Below are 14,463 nucleotides of genomic sequence, written 5' to 3'. Positions count from 1 at the left end.
TATATATATATATATATATATATATATATATTATACCTATATTGCCCAAAAGCAGTCATTCTGACTGCTTGGGAAATTTTAACTCTTATTATTGAATTGAGTAAATTTCTTATATGACCAGTTCGGCTCGGAAATGAAATAACAGTTTTCATTTTTTTTAGATTACCATCACATGATAACATACAAGTACATGATAAATTGTCGATACTTGATAAGTTGCAGTTGCTCAATAAGGTAAACTAGTACTTGGTATTCGAATCTTTATGCAGTGATACTTGTTCTAATAGGTTGTTTATTGTATTTCTTTTGCGCCCTAAATTCATGAACGAAATGTCGAAGAGAAGGGAGTTACTGGAAAAGCTAACGAACATAAGTGAAGAGTGCTCCGATATAGAATCAGATGCAGCAAATTCTGAAGTATCATCTGAAAATGAAGCGGATTATATTCAAAGTGAAACATCTGACACTGAAGATAGCGATGAAGAGTCGATCACCAATGATGAAAAGGAAAGTGCCATCAGTATGCCCAGGAAAAGGTGTAGGGTGCTAAGTAGTTCAGACTCTGATGAAGAAACTGAACACACCGTTCAGGAGACCGAAGCAGCTGCCGATGGTACTGTGTGGTCAAAATCTGACGAAGGTAGTATTCCTGGAAGGTTACCATGCACTTGTATTTTCAAGGGTGTGAAAGGGCCAACAGGCTACGCAAAAAGGAACATGATGGCAGATAATCTTATCAGTGCATTCTCGTTGATAATAGATAACTATATTATCAAACATACAAAGAAGTGCACAGAAGAAGAAGGCCACCGAATTTTGAGGAACGATTGGACAACATCATTACCGGAAATACGTGCATTTATTGGGATTTTATATGCTCGTGGAGCCTACGAGGCAAAAAATTTAAAACTCAGTTATTTATGGTCAGCAAAGTGGGGTCCCGAATTCTTCAGGAAAACTATGGCCAGAGAAAAGGTCAAGCAAATCCTACAATTTATTCCTTTTGACAGAAGAACCGAAAGAAGTAGGCACCTACAAACAAATAAGTTTGCCTTGGTTTCGGAAGTATGGGACAAGTTCATTGAAAAGAGTCAAGCTTGCTATCAACCAGGGCAAAATATAACAGTTGACGAGCAATTATTTCCGTCAAAAGCCAGGTGCAGGTTTACACAGTATATGCCTAATAAACCCAACAAATTTGGCATCAAATTCTGGCTTGCATCAGATGTTAGTAGCAAATATGTTTTGAATGGTTTTCCTTATTTGGGGAAAGATGAACAGCAACCATCGTCAATGCTTCTCAGTGAACACGTTGTTCTGAAACTTGTCGAGCCACATACAGGCTGTGGAAGAAATGTCACGACCGATAACTTTTTCACTAGCATGTCACTCGCGACAAAATTATTGGCCAAACAAACAACTCTAGTTGGAACTATTAGAGGAAACAAAAGAGAACTACCCAAAGCAGCCAAACAAACGAAGGATAACATGTCTCGTTTTTCCACGCTGCTATACAAATCAGAGAATTGTGTTCTTACAATATATAAAAGCAAACCAAATAAAAGAGTAGCTGTTCTAAGTTCTAGGCATAAATTTGTGAAAATTGATAAGAGTAATAAAAAAATGTTACCGGAATCTATTCAATTTTATAATAGCACAAAATTTGGAGTTGATATGGCGGATCAAATGGCCAGAAAATACACAGTAAAAGCTAGTTCTCGTAGATGGCCCCTCCAAATATTTTTCAATATTTTAGATTTGGCTGCTATAAATGCTTGGATCCTTTACAAAGAAACGACAGGAATACAAATACAACGAAAAGAGTTCTTGTTTCAATTAGCAGAACAGCTTTCCACCGAATACAGAGCTGCAAGACAGAAAAATTCATCAGAACATGAAGACCCACAAAGATCAACTGCAACATCATCAAATGCAACCCATTCTAAGAAACGCAAAATTTGTCAAGTACGACTTTGCCACAACAACAAAACAAATAATATATGTGAAAAATGTCAAAAGTATGTTTGCGGAAGATGTACACATAAAAAGATTTCCACTTTCATTTGCATGAAATGTACAAATAATAATGCATAAATTATTTTTTTTCCAAGTGAGGTACATTTTTTTGTTAATATTTACTAATACCTTGTTATATAACTGTAAATACTATACAAAATATTAAAAATTAATTTTAAACAAATTTCTTTACACATTAGTTATTCTTTCACATTGCAGTCATTTTGACTGCTTTTGGGCAATATAGGTATATACTAAATTTCAGTCTTTCTAGTGTTAAGAATGCTGCTGGGTGTTGGTTTTACACGGGTCTAGCAGCAAGGGTGCAATGACCTTTCAGAAACAAGGAAGGTCTGTCCAAGGTGACTGCCGCCGCGGCTAGAAACTGCAGTGCTCCAGCCCAAAGGGGGAAACGTCCCGCTCCAGGGCCCAGAGCCTCTGCTCCAGAGTAGGGGTGCTCACAGCTGTCCGAGGGAGCAAGGCTGGAGGCAGGACCAGCGTGGGGAGCAGAGGGGGGGTGCCGTCCAGGGGGACCCAGCTGCACCGGGCCTGGCTGACATTTCACGAGGCCTTGGACATGGCCCATCACTGGCCTACGTGGTCTCTGCTAGTCACCCCACGTAGTCGGGTCTGCAGAAATTCACACCTGGGGGAACCTCAGAGGGCAGCCGGTCTGTGTCGCTTACTTCACGATAGGAAAAACTGGGGCCAAATGGTAAGGACCTTGGTCAAGCCCACACAGTCAGACTAGACCCCAGCCCTTGATTCCGAACTAGGTTCTGTGTCGTCTCCAGTCGACAGGGCCCTCGGAGCAACTGGTGAGGGGCTGCCACAGGCACTTCGTCCACTTCCCTGAGAGCCTCCAGGTGACCAGCAGCACAGAACCTCCAAAAGGAGACTCTAGTCATGACCTCTTACATGTGCAAGATGCTCTGAGCATGTGGTCCTCGGAGACACTGCGCGGGTCAGGCTCCCTGGAAGCAGTCTTCTGACTCCAGCGCTCTCATCAGCCACCTCTCAGGGACCGATGGGAATCACCTGAAGGAACTCAGCAGGTCTGGCCTCACTGTGGCTGAGTGAGCAGTTGGGGCTACTTCCAGGAGCTCCCATATCCATCACCCAACTCCAAGCAGCAGCCATTGTCCGCAGTAGACGGGGCGGCTCAGCTAAGTCATTGCTATGCCTTTTGAGTTATGCTTCCTACAACCCTTGGACACCATGCTACCTTGAACATGGCTCGGGAAATGATGGAGGTCGCTGGGGGGCACCGCCCTGCTCCCAGCTGAGACCCCAATGACCACTCCGCACACCAACTGATGCCAACAGACCATTTATTCCACTCGGTCAGCCCCTGTGGTGTCCGTGGCCTACAGAAATATCCAGCCTGGATGACCACTTAGGCACAGTCTTGAGAAGCCTGGGGCGGCAGGAGGGAGGGGGAGTCCCTCCTGTCCCACTGCCTCAAGTAGGGATGGGGCCTGAGGCCTCCTATAGCCATTATTGCCCCGGAGGGCAGCCCACAACCCAATAAAATGCCCCCACTAATGAGTTCACGTGCCCCTCCCCTTTCACACCTCTCATCACCAGCCTCCAGCACTTGACCCAGCCAGCAAGTATGTGCTTAGTGTTGAGCCCAGCACCGTGCCAGACCCTGCTGGGTTCAAGAAAAATGGCATGACCTTGCCCTCAGGGAGCTCACAGTCTTGTTGGAGATTTAAGACACACTCACACAGACATCGCACAAGCATGTGCGCACACAGGAAGCTGGAGTGTAAGACGCACACAGTACCTGAGGGTGAGTGGTGTGCTGACAGACACGGTGCAGAGGAGGAGGGAATGTGAGCTGGGCAGTCAGGGAGGCTGGGCCTGGGGGAGAAGAGCGCTTAGTGGGACATTTCAGAGCAGTTCCTGGGAAGCCAGAGGCAGGAAGGAGGAGCCAGTTATGAGTTGGGGGGTGGGGCAGCGGTTAACGAGCTGACAATCAGCAGGGAAGGGGTGAGTCTGTGAGGCCCCCCCCTTGTCGGCAGAGAATCAGAGCGAGTAGAGCTCCAGGAGCCGAGAGTGCCCGCTCTTTCTCTGATCCCCCCAGAGTGGCTGGTTATCCCAGGACAAGGCACATGGCCGATGGGCCTCCCGACAGCCGTGACCAAACCCAGTCCAGCCCTGGAGCCCCACCCCCACCCCCAAACCCAACACCTACGCGCCCTCATTGCTGGGCTGTGATCTAAATTCAGTGACTAAAGCCCTGGCCACTATTGCTCAGTGGTTAGAGCATTAGCCCATGCATCAAAGGGTTGTGGATTCGGTTCTCAGTCAAGGACATGTGTGGGAGGCAACTAATTGATGTCTCTCTCACATCCATGCTTCTCTCTCTCTCTCTCTCTCTCTCTCTCTCTCTCTCTCTCTCTCTCTCCCCCCTCCCCACCCCCTGCTTCTACTCTCTCTGAAAAGCAATGGAAAAAATATCCTCAGTCAGGATTAATAAAAATAATAATAATGATAAATTCTGTGACTAAAGACCTCTCTCTACCCCCAAGGGTTTCCCTAAATATAACCAACTTCATGAAGTCTGGCTGCCATCAAAAACCCACCCAGCCCTGGTGGGTCAGGCCTTTTCTGATGGGCAGTTCATTGTAGGGAGGCCTGTAAGCTCGCTCCAGGCCACTTGCTCAGTTGTGAAGATCCAGGAGTCCGGCCTGTTCTAGTGGCCGCTTGGGACACACAGAAGCTTCTCTGCCAGCCTCTCTCCTTGCCTGGTGCCGGCTGGTCCCGGGATGGAGACTGTGTCCTCCCCAGCCCTCCCCACCCCATGCCTGGCGGAGGCTGAGGCTGAGGCTGAGGCCGGGGCGTAGCTGCTGCACAAAGGGTTCTGCTTCACCCAGCGTCCACGAAGGTCCAGCTTTTCCCATCGCCTTTATGGTGAGCTCAGAGCCCAGGCCAGGAGCCCAGGGCTGCACCAGCAGCCTGGTAGCCAGAGCCAGCAACCCTGACCCGGGGAAGGGCAAAGTCAGGCCGGGGAGCCAGCGACGTCTGCGGGAGGACTGAGGTTCCAGACCCTGATGCGCTGCTTCTTAGGCCTGAAAGAATAGAGTGACAAACAGGGTCCCCTCCTCAGAATTTTTTATTCCTGAACAAGGGAAGGAGGACCGACAGGGGAGGGCAGAATGCTACTGTGTGGTGGACCCTCGGGGCCAGGGAGGGGCAGGGGGTGGGTTGGGTCCCCGGTTGAGGTTCCAGCCTGGAGTCCAGGAGCTCCTGGTGTTGCTGGTAGATTCGTGCATCTACGTGGGAATGTGTGGTTCCTGGGGAGACGGTTCATCGCCTCTGTCAGCTTTTCCAAGGCCTCCATGCCCCCAAGTCTGGTAAGAACCTTCGCTGAAAGGCAGGTGAAGCCTGCAGCGTGGCTCACACCGGGAGGTCGTGCCCCTGGAGCCAGGACTGTTGCCAGTGTGCCGAGGCATCGGAGGCCAGCCACTTCCCACCTCTGGAGGGCCAGGCCCCGCGGGCAGAGAAGCCAGCTCTCCCCACAGGCACGGTCCCCGCTGCCACACGAGCGTGGAGGTCCATGGACAGGTGGCCAGGCAGCCAGGACGAGCTCTTCCCCAGCCACGACTCCCAACAGGTGCAGGGAGTCTCTCGCAGGGAACGGAACTGCCTCCAATTCTGGGCTCCACCGGTCCCCTCCGCTGTCACTGCAGGGCACCTCCCGAGGTAGGTCTTAGGGCGCATGTCCTCTGCCAGGTGCAGTTCCCAGGGTCTCCATCCTGGTTCCTGAGCCCAGATGTGCCTTGCATACTGCCCAGAGGTTCTGCCCACTCCGCATCTGTTCACAGACACAAAAAGTGCAGGGTCAGGGCTGAGGCCAGGACACAGCCCCGCCCAGCCCCACTCCGGAGGTAGGAGAGGGTCCTCGGGCTCAAGGATCACTCATCCATTTACAAACAAGATGACTTGGCTTCAGGGCATTTTGGTAACTGGTCCCAGACACCCCAGGTCCCCGTTGAATCTCTTAAGTGCCAGACCACACTGCCATAGCCACCTGAGGGTGGCAGGCAGAGGGCCAGGGTGCCCAGAGGAGCCACAAAGCTCTAAGGAAGGGCAGAGGGCAGAGCCAGGTCTCTAGCACCAAACGCCGCACTGGGCATGGAGCCAGGGCTCTGTGAGTGCAGGTCCTCTCCAAACCCCCCTTCTTTCCTGCCAACCCGCCCTTGTGGATGCCATGTCCATACCACCCGTTGATGCCCCTGCCCAGGCTCCTGCCACATGGCCGCGGGTCACATTCCTACATACTCGAAGCTCCATTTTCCTATCGGTAAGAGCCTCTCTAAGGGCGGTGGAGTAAAGATGAAGGGTCTTGGGGTCCAGAACCCAAAATAGGGCCCAGGCTTGCACTGCTGTCCCACTAAGTGATCTGGGGCAAGTTTGGACGAGCCTCAGTCTCCTCATCTGCCAAATGGTCTCAGAGCACCCACTTGGACTCAGAGGCCCTGGAGCAGAGGCCCTCACTGCATGACCTTGGCCACGCCCCTTAGCGGAGGGCCTCTGGCTCTGAGGAGCCCAAGACCCTCAAGGCTCCTGCTCGTCCCACTTGGATCTGTGCTCACAGGACCTCCAGTTCTTGAACTGCACATCTGAGGTCACTCTGCTCTTTTTGGTGCCCCCCCTCCTCCCTGGCCACAGTCCTTTGCAGGGCATATAGGAGCCCCCACTATCACCCCCCCCCCCAGTCCTCCTTCAACACTGCTCTCCCTAGGGCACCTCTATTCATCACCAGGACCCAATTCAAACCAACAAATGGCCGTGGGTGACACCAGTCACCACCACCCCATCCCACCCCCGACCCCCCACCACCAGCACCACCACCAGCACCTTATCGTCTGTCCCCTATGCTGGCCCTCATCACCCTGTGTGAGTACCAGGTGTGGCACCTCGGGGGACGAGGCCTGTGCCTGTGCCTCCTCTGGAGAACCCAGCCCAGCCCAGCACGGTGCCCAGCACACGGGGGCATTCAAAAATGGTCCGGACCGGCGACATCACCCTCTCTTCTCTGGTAATGGTCATTACAACCCTCACAACAGCCCTCATTTTTAGCCCCAACTTACAGATGAGCAAACTGAGGCATGAAGTGAAATGACTTGGCAAGGACACCGGACAGTGCTGGGGCCAGGCGGCTGTGCCTGGGGGCTGTGGACAGTGGCCCTCTCCAGGTTGCTTTCCACTCTGGCATTCTGGGAATGAAGATCTAGTAAGAAGCTGGTCACAGAGACCTCAGGCAGCCCAGTGTGCCGCCCCTGCCACCACCACCGTCCCCAGCGGACATCACCCACCCCCTCCCCACAAGCCTGAGAGGCTCCGGCCTGGGGTCTCACCTGCGTGCTGTAGGCCTGGCCAGCCTGCGGAGGGAAACCAGCGCCGGGATGCGCAGCCAGCCCGAGGGTCCTGAGAGAGGAGCCAAAGGAGGCCGCAGAGCATGGTGGCGGCCCACTCCTCCAAGACCCCCAGGCAGCCCCCCTCCTCTCCCGGGATCCCATCCAGGTGGGGATCCGCCGCCCAGGGCCACCTCCAGGGCTCAGGGACGCAGCTCGGGGGCAGGACACCGCGGGCGGCCGGCCCTGCGCGCATCACAGCACGCGGCCTAACTGGGCCGCCGCGCCCTCCAGGCCGTGGCCGTGGCTGCGCTGGTGGGCCTTGAGCGAGCCCTCGCGCGCGAAGCTCTTGCCGCAGCGGGCGCAGAAGTAGGGGCGCCGCTCCCCGAAGACGCCGGGGCGGCGGGGGTGCGGGGCGGGCAGGCGCGCGTGGGTGCGCTGGTGGTTGAGCAGGAAGCGCGGCTCGCGGAAGCGGCGGCCGCACTGCGCGCACTGGTGCGGCTTCTCGCCGCTGTGGATGCGCCGGTGCGTGAGCAGGTTCTGCTTGAGGCTGAAGCAGCGGCCGCACTCGGGGCAGGGGAAGGGCCGCTCGCCGGTGTGGGTGCGCTGGTGCACCTCCAGGTTGTGCTTGACGCTGAAGGCCTTGCCGCACTCGGGGCACACGAAGGCGGCCGCGCGGGCCCCGGCGTGCGCCTTCTGGTGCCGCACCAGGCTGGGCTGCTGCGAGAAGGTCTGGCCGCACAGGGGACAGCGGTGCGCCTGCTCCTCGGTGGGGTGGTGGATGACCAGGCCTCGCTCGTCCCCCAGACCCTCTTCCCTGTCCCCCGTGGGGGACCCGCCCCCCGGAGACGCCAACTCGGTCATGGGCACTTCCAGCTGTAATCACCAGCCCCTGGGGAGGCAGAAGCAGAGAGAGGAGTCAGGGGGGACCTGCGGGTCGGCCAGCCGCGGCCTCAGGAAGACCACTCCTCTGTCCTCGCACAACGTGCAGCATCCGCCCCTTGGCAGTCTTGTGGAAGCCAGTGTGCCTCCGCTGCATGCCCTTCGTTCTCCTCTACCCCTTCGGCACATCCTGCCCCTCCTTAGGCCCTTCTGGAGTGCCACCTCCTCCTGGAAGCCCTCCAGGAGCTCCATGGCCCAACCTTATGACCCTCACCCATCACCCTGCATACATGTCAGTCATGCCACCTTGTCTTCTCGCCTGTGAGCACCTTAAGGACAGAGCTGCCGCCTTTAATCCCAGCGCCAAGCCCTGTGCCTGCCGTACAAGGCACTGAGCAAACCCTGAGAGGTCAGATGCAGGGCCTCCTCATATTTATTGCCAGTTGTCCTGCACCGGGATGTGTCTTCTCTCTCCAACCCGCTTCTCACGGAGAGGGTCGGGAAGGGGCATCCTCAGTCTGGAGCGAAGGGTAGGGGAATGGGTTAAAGATATTTCTTGCAAAGCTTAAAAGAAGAAACAAAACAAAACCCCTGAAACTTGAAAGTAGCCTCGGCCAAACACTAAAGCAGCAGCCTTGTTTATAAAAATGAGGCTTGCCTATAAGAGGTTTGTTTGCAAGTCACTGACCCAGCATGTGAGCTCCCAGGGCAGCTCTGCTTCATTCCTCTTGGCATCCCCACAGCAAAGCCGGGCCCAGGCTGTGCAGCCCTCAGTACCCCACAAGCACCCCCAAGTGCGGCTCCATGCACTCCCGCTGGTTCTTCTAAGGATCCTCTCCCCCAGGGCACCGTGCTCCTCTTCAATTGTTTCCCATTGTACAGCCCTGAGGAAAGGGCAGGGCTCACTGAACCCCAATTTATAGATGGAGAAACTGCGGCCCAGAGAGGTCAGCGTACTTGCCCAAGGTCACACAGCAAGGTGAGCCAGGACTAGGCCTTCATTTCCTGACTCGCTGTCGAAAGCTCTTCTCAATGTATTAGCTAGCTGCTCTCCTCAAAACACACACATCACAAGACCAACCCCATCATCCCAGCCACCACAGAGCCATGATACCCAAAGGGCCCTGTCTGCTGCCATCACCCCCGGCCTCAGAAAACCATTGGGCTCCTGCTTCTGCAAGCTCTGAGGCCTGCCTGCTCCAGAGCAGCTGACCTGGCCACTCCCCTGCCTTCCCCCACCCCCATCAGGGGAGCTTGCTGGTCCTTCTCCGGGACCTCCATGCAGGCCTTCCCCACACTTCAGATCCCACTGCTTACTGCAACCTCAGTGAGTCTGCAGAGTGGGGCTTCAAAGATCCCCCTTCGGTCTCCCCGAACCCCGGGGCCAGGATGGAACACACCCTCACCCTGAAGAAGGGGACCAGTACTACTTGAAATAGACCCACCCCACCCACAAGTGTTCCCCCAGGCGGCTGCATTGACATGGCAAAGGCAGATCATCACAGTCCCCTTGGCCAGTCTCAGCCTGGCCTGGTCCCTGGGCAGCCTGCCCACTTTCCTCAGTTATACCCCCAACCAAGGCCCCGCTGGCTGAGAGGGTCCAAGGCCATGCCCCCCGCTTCTCCCCCAAGTTTCTCACCCCATCCCACACTCACAGCCCAGGCTGCGCCCCCGTTCCTCCCGTCTCCAGCAGTGCCTTTCCTCTAGTCCGCGCTGCCCACCGCAAATACGGTAACTCCCGCAGCGACTCCCGCGCCCCTTCTCTCTCGCCTCCGTAAAGATGGCCAGCTGCGCGCACCGGGGTTCTTACCAAATAGCTGCATTAGTCAGAAGAGCTGACCCCACCCACCCGACCCCCAGCACAACCCTGCCAACTCCTGGGGCCACAGTGATCCTGGAGAAATATGGTAAACTCTGCGTCGCAACCCCACCCCTATGAAAATACGTAGGTCTCCCCCCACCCCGCCCCCGCAACCCATCCCACCCCGCTGCAAGCCCCGCTCCCTTAGGGAATGAATGCAACCCACCCGCACCCCCTCCCACGGCGCTCCCCGGAATCACCCTGGATAAATACGTAATTAAGTCGCAGCGCTCCCCGGTCCCAGAAAGGGCCTGCGCAGCTCCCAGCAAATACGGTAGTGCTCCCGCAGTGACCCGCCCCCGGGGTCCGGCCCGGCCCGGCCCCGGTAAATACGGTAATCTCCCGCGGCCGCCGGCTGCCCGGGACTCACGTGGCGCCGCCTCCGGGCCTGCGTCCCCGCCGCGCAGCGGCCGTCGCTGCCGCCGCACAGCAGCCCCGTGAGGCCGGGAGGTCTAACTCGCCCGCAGCCCGGCCGCGGACCGGGAGGGCGGCGAGACCTGCGCCCGCCGCGGGGAGAGGGGCTGGGCTGGCGCGGGTTCCGGGCAGCGCACCCCCAGTCCCCAGGCCCTCCTGCCCCAGCCATTCCCCTTTCAGGGTTCCCGAGACCCCAATGTAGCAGTTAGCGCCTCATCCGGAGGCCAGGCTACCCTCGCCAGGCCCACAAACCTACCCCAGAAGCTAGGAAAAGGGTCCGGGAAGCACATTTTTCCCTGCAGGAGAGAGAAGGGGGTGGGGGCGAATGCAGCCCTTGGCGGAGGCTGGGGGCGGGGGCGGGGGGGGCGAGCTGGGGGGAGACAGCAGTGGGAGGCGCAGTTGACAGCTTCTCCAAAGCCTGAGCTCCTGTGTGTCCGGGTTATGCCACTAGGATGGGGGGGGGGGGGGCCACTGGAAGAAGAAATTACACCCCGTGGTCCCGTCCTCCTCAGAAGTGAACCCAAAGAAAACTCATAAAAGCGGGGGAAGCAGCTGGTGTGGACAGGGTTGGGCTGAATTCCAGTTTCCAACTGCCATTTCATAATAATTACTTATACAGGACTTGTCTCTTTACAGAGCCCTTTCCCATATATGATCCGGTGGGAGCCTGCTAATAACCATGCGCTGTCTAGGTTATTATCCCATTTTATAGATGGGAACATAAAATCAAACGGAAGCAGCGTGGCTTCCCCACAGCTGAGGCCCACAGCGCTGAGTGGTAGATCTGTGGGAAGGCAGGCCTGCCACCCAGGAACAGAAACCTGGTGTCATGGCTGGGACCAGAAGTCACAATGCCGTCCAGAGGGAGCAAATGCCTCCGAATTTGCATGTCACAGATAAAGAAGCTGAGCCAGGAAGGGAACGTGATTTTTTAAAGCTAAAGGTTCTAGAGCAACGGTTCTCAACCTGTGGGTCGCAACCCCTTTGGGGGTCGAATGACCCTTTCACAGGAGTCGCCTAAGACCATCGGAAAACACATATATAATTACACTAGAGGCCCAGTGCACAAAAATTTGTGCACTGGCGGGGAGGTGGGGGGGTGTCCTTCAGCCCTACTTGTGCCCTCTCACAGTCTGGGACCCCTCGGGAGATAACCACCTGCTGGCTTAGGCCCGCTCCCCGGGTCGCGCACAAGGCAGGGCTGATCCCGGGGCTGGGGCACTGCCCCGAGTCGGGTCGAACACGGGATGCCCGGACAGAGGCCGGGCGGGCTGGCCGATTGCTGCTGCACCGCCCGGCCGCCCCGGGTCCGGTGGCACATGGACGCCCGCTGCCCCAGGTTGCAGATAGCAGGCCTGGATGGTGGTGGGGCAGGCGGGATGCCCTGCCTGCGGTATGCAAATTAGCCGCCATCTTTGTTGATGGTTAATTTGCATATCACACTGATTAGCCTATGGAAAGTGTAGCGAAGGTGTGGTCAATTACCATGTTTGTCTATTATTAGATAGGCTATTGTTTTGTGATTAATCACAATGCTTTAATTATGTTCAATTTGTAACAATGAAAATACATCCTGCATATCAGATATTTACATTGCAATTCATAACAGAAGCAAAATTACAGTTATGAAGTAGCCATGAAAATAATTTTATGGTTTGGGGTCACCACAACATGAGGAACTGTATTAAAGGGTCGAGGCATTAGGAAGGTTGAGAACCACTGTTCTAGAGGGACATTGACTCGCCTTTTTCTCCGTAGCCCCTCTGTAGCTGCCAGGTCCGGGAGCCGTTGGGATTCCTCAAGGCCAGGCAGTTGGGGTTCCGGAAGGCAGGGTTCTTCACAGCAGACAGAGATGTGGCTGGCCAGGTGGCACTCTCCCGGCTCACGAGGTCCCCCTGTGCCTCTGAGAGCCCCGGGAACTGAGGGTTCCAGGTGGGGCCCACCCAGCAGTAAAATCAATCCCTGCTCCCAGCATCACAGCTTGCCATGTGGACTGTCTGTTCCCGAAGGTCCACCCGGGGCACTCTTGCCTCTCGAGGGCCTCATCCATGCTGCTCAGAGGCACCTGACTGGGGCAGATGGGACTTCGACATCCCAAGGAGATTGGTATTTCAAATAGAGGCAACAGGGAGAGAATTCTGGGAAACCCCAAGCAATGAATCCAGCAGGGAAGATGGCACCCAGGGCTAAGGGTAGAGTTCCCATGGCATTGACAACAGGATCCCTAACCACTGATGACACCCCACACCCACCCTCTGCCTGGGTGCTGGAGCTCCGATCATAGGACAGCCACACCTCCCAGCTCCAGCTTTTGTTACCACTAGCTGTCATGTCTCTTGCAGGCTACAGGGGAAATGAGGACAGTTATAAATGACCAGGTTTTCAAAAGCAAAATCAATAATATACCTGAGGATGTAGCCCATCTTTTTAGCAGCATTTTCCAGGTAAGCTGTGCCAAAATGGGCAAGGAGCATAGCTGGGGGGAGAGGGGAGCAGGCTGACAAGACCACCTGAAACTCATCCTGTCTCAGCGGGAATGCCGAAGGCCGAGGGCTCCAGGAGGCTTCCCGTGTCTGCTCGGCCACTGCCTGATTTCCGCTTTGTTTCTGAGATTTCATACACATGCACCTCCTCCCACATCTCCCCTCCGCCGTTCTCGCGTGCTCTGCTGCACACAATAGAATGGCGGTGTGGAAGCATTCTACGGCAGCCATGCTCCTTCCTACAGGCAGGGCCGGTGGCCGCCGTAGCAATCACCACCACCCCGCAAGGCTCGTGTGACAGCTGGACAGGTCCCTAACAAAGGCCTGGGCTGCTCACAGGGTCCCAGAGAACAGATGGCCTGTGGTCCCCTTGTGGGTATTGGTGCCCTGCACTGTACCCCCTACCCTGCCCCCAGGGGCACACCAGATGGACAACCATCACCCGTGTGCTCCCCTGGACAGCTCCAGACCGCTGCTCTCACAGATACCAGCCTGCTATCCTCCAGCTCCTGTTCTGCCTGCATCCCCAGGGCGTGCTCAGCTGGACAACCATCTCCCGTGACCAGCTCCTCCCATTTCCCTGGATTGGATGGTGATCCCTAACATCAGATTGGGATTCAGCACACTTTTGTTTGCCCACCAGGTTGTGAACTTCAAAGGGCACAGGCTGTGTTTTTAGCATCTTTGGATCACAAGTGCCCCGCATACAATAGGTCCTCAATCCAATGCCTGTTGAATGGATGAAGTTTACAAGCAACACCTGAGAGCTGTGGCAGCCAGCCAGGGCGCTAATGCAACGTAAGGAATGAGGAGCAGCAGGCAGAGCTGCCCCAGCCACAGCTTTGGGCTGGGAAACCCGCAGAGATCCAGCTGCAAATGTGGGGCTCTGGGTGCGAGGTCACATCTGCTCCAAAGTTCTCTTTCCTCTAAACTAAAACCCAAGACGTGACCTATGACATCCATTCAGCCACACCCTTCAACTTGCAGCGGGTCTACTTACCCCGGGGATGGGTCATTCCTTATGGGGACTGAGCTCTATTTGGAGAAACCCTTTCCACAGCACAACTCCCACTTCTGTAAATGCTGTGCAGGTAGTGAGAATGACAATAACGTCACCACAGTAACGCCCATAGCTACCACTACGGAGTGCCTGCTGTGTGCTGGTCCATACAGAATGCTTTAAGTAGGTTATTTTCCCAAGTCTCACAGCTTAAATGGCAAACCCAGAATCTAGTCCCAGGACTACCTGACACCATCCACTATTCCTAACGACAAAAGAAAGCTCTTTCTAGATTTGGGTGGGGGGAGGGGGAAGGGGGAGAGAACATTTCTACTTCTCAATAGGAGCATAATTCCTAGAGCTATACTGTCTAGTAGCCACATGTGGCTATTTAGATTTAAATTAATTTAAATAAAATTTAAAATTCACTTCCTCAGCCAC

The 14,463-nt window shown here is 55.2% G+C and overlaps 1 protein-coding gene across 5 annotated transcripts; it reads right to left on the bottom strand.

The window, feature by feature from the left end:
- Window positions 1–4,417: 4,417 nt before the first annotated feature.
- On the bottom strand, window positions 4,418–10,894 carry LOC118665955 (zinc finger and SCAN domain-containing protein 2-like). 5 transcript variants are annotated; one of them, XM_036327416.1, is made up of 4 exons: window positions 10,796–10,894; window positions 7,386–8,274; window positions 7,119–7,244; window positions 4,418–5,839 (listed from the first exon to the last, which is right to left on the bottom strand). In XM_036327416.1, exon 2 carries the CDS (start codon window positions 8,244–8,246, stop codon window positions 7,638–7,640), a length of 609 nt encoding a protein of 202 aa, XP_036183309.1. In that variant the 5' UTR covers window positions 8,247–8,274; window positions 10,796–10,894; the 3' UTR covers window positions 4,418–5,839; window positions 7,119–7,244; window positions 7,386–7,637. The 5 variants fall into 5 exon arrangements, with proteins under 5 accessions (XP_036183309.1, XP_036183305.1, XP_036183307.1 ...); XM_036327412.1 differs by lacking the exon at window positions 10,796–10,894 and adding an exon at window positions 10,326–10,495; XM_036327414.1 differs by lacking the exon at window positions 10,796–10,894 and adding an exon at window positions 10,339–10,495.
- Between the last annotated feature and the right edge of the window lie 3,569 nt (window positions 10,895–14,463).

This window comes from Myotis myotis, unplaced genomic scaffold (assembly GCF_014108235.1).
Source record: "Myotis myotis isolate mMyoMyo1 unplaced genomic scaffold, mMyoMyo1.p scaffold_m19_p_11, whole genome shotgun sequence".
Taxonomy (NCBI): domain Eukaryota; kingdom Metazoa; phylum Chordata; class Mammalia; order Chiroptera; family Vespertilionidae; genus Myotis; species Myotis myotis.
This window is presented reverse-complemented; position numbering and strand designations above follow the sequence as displayed.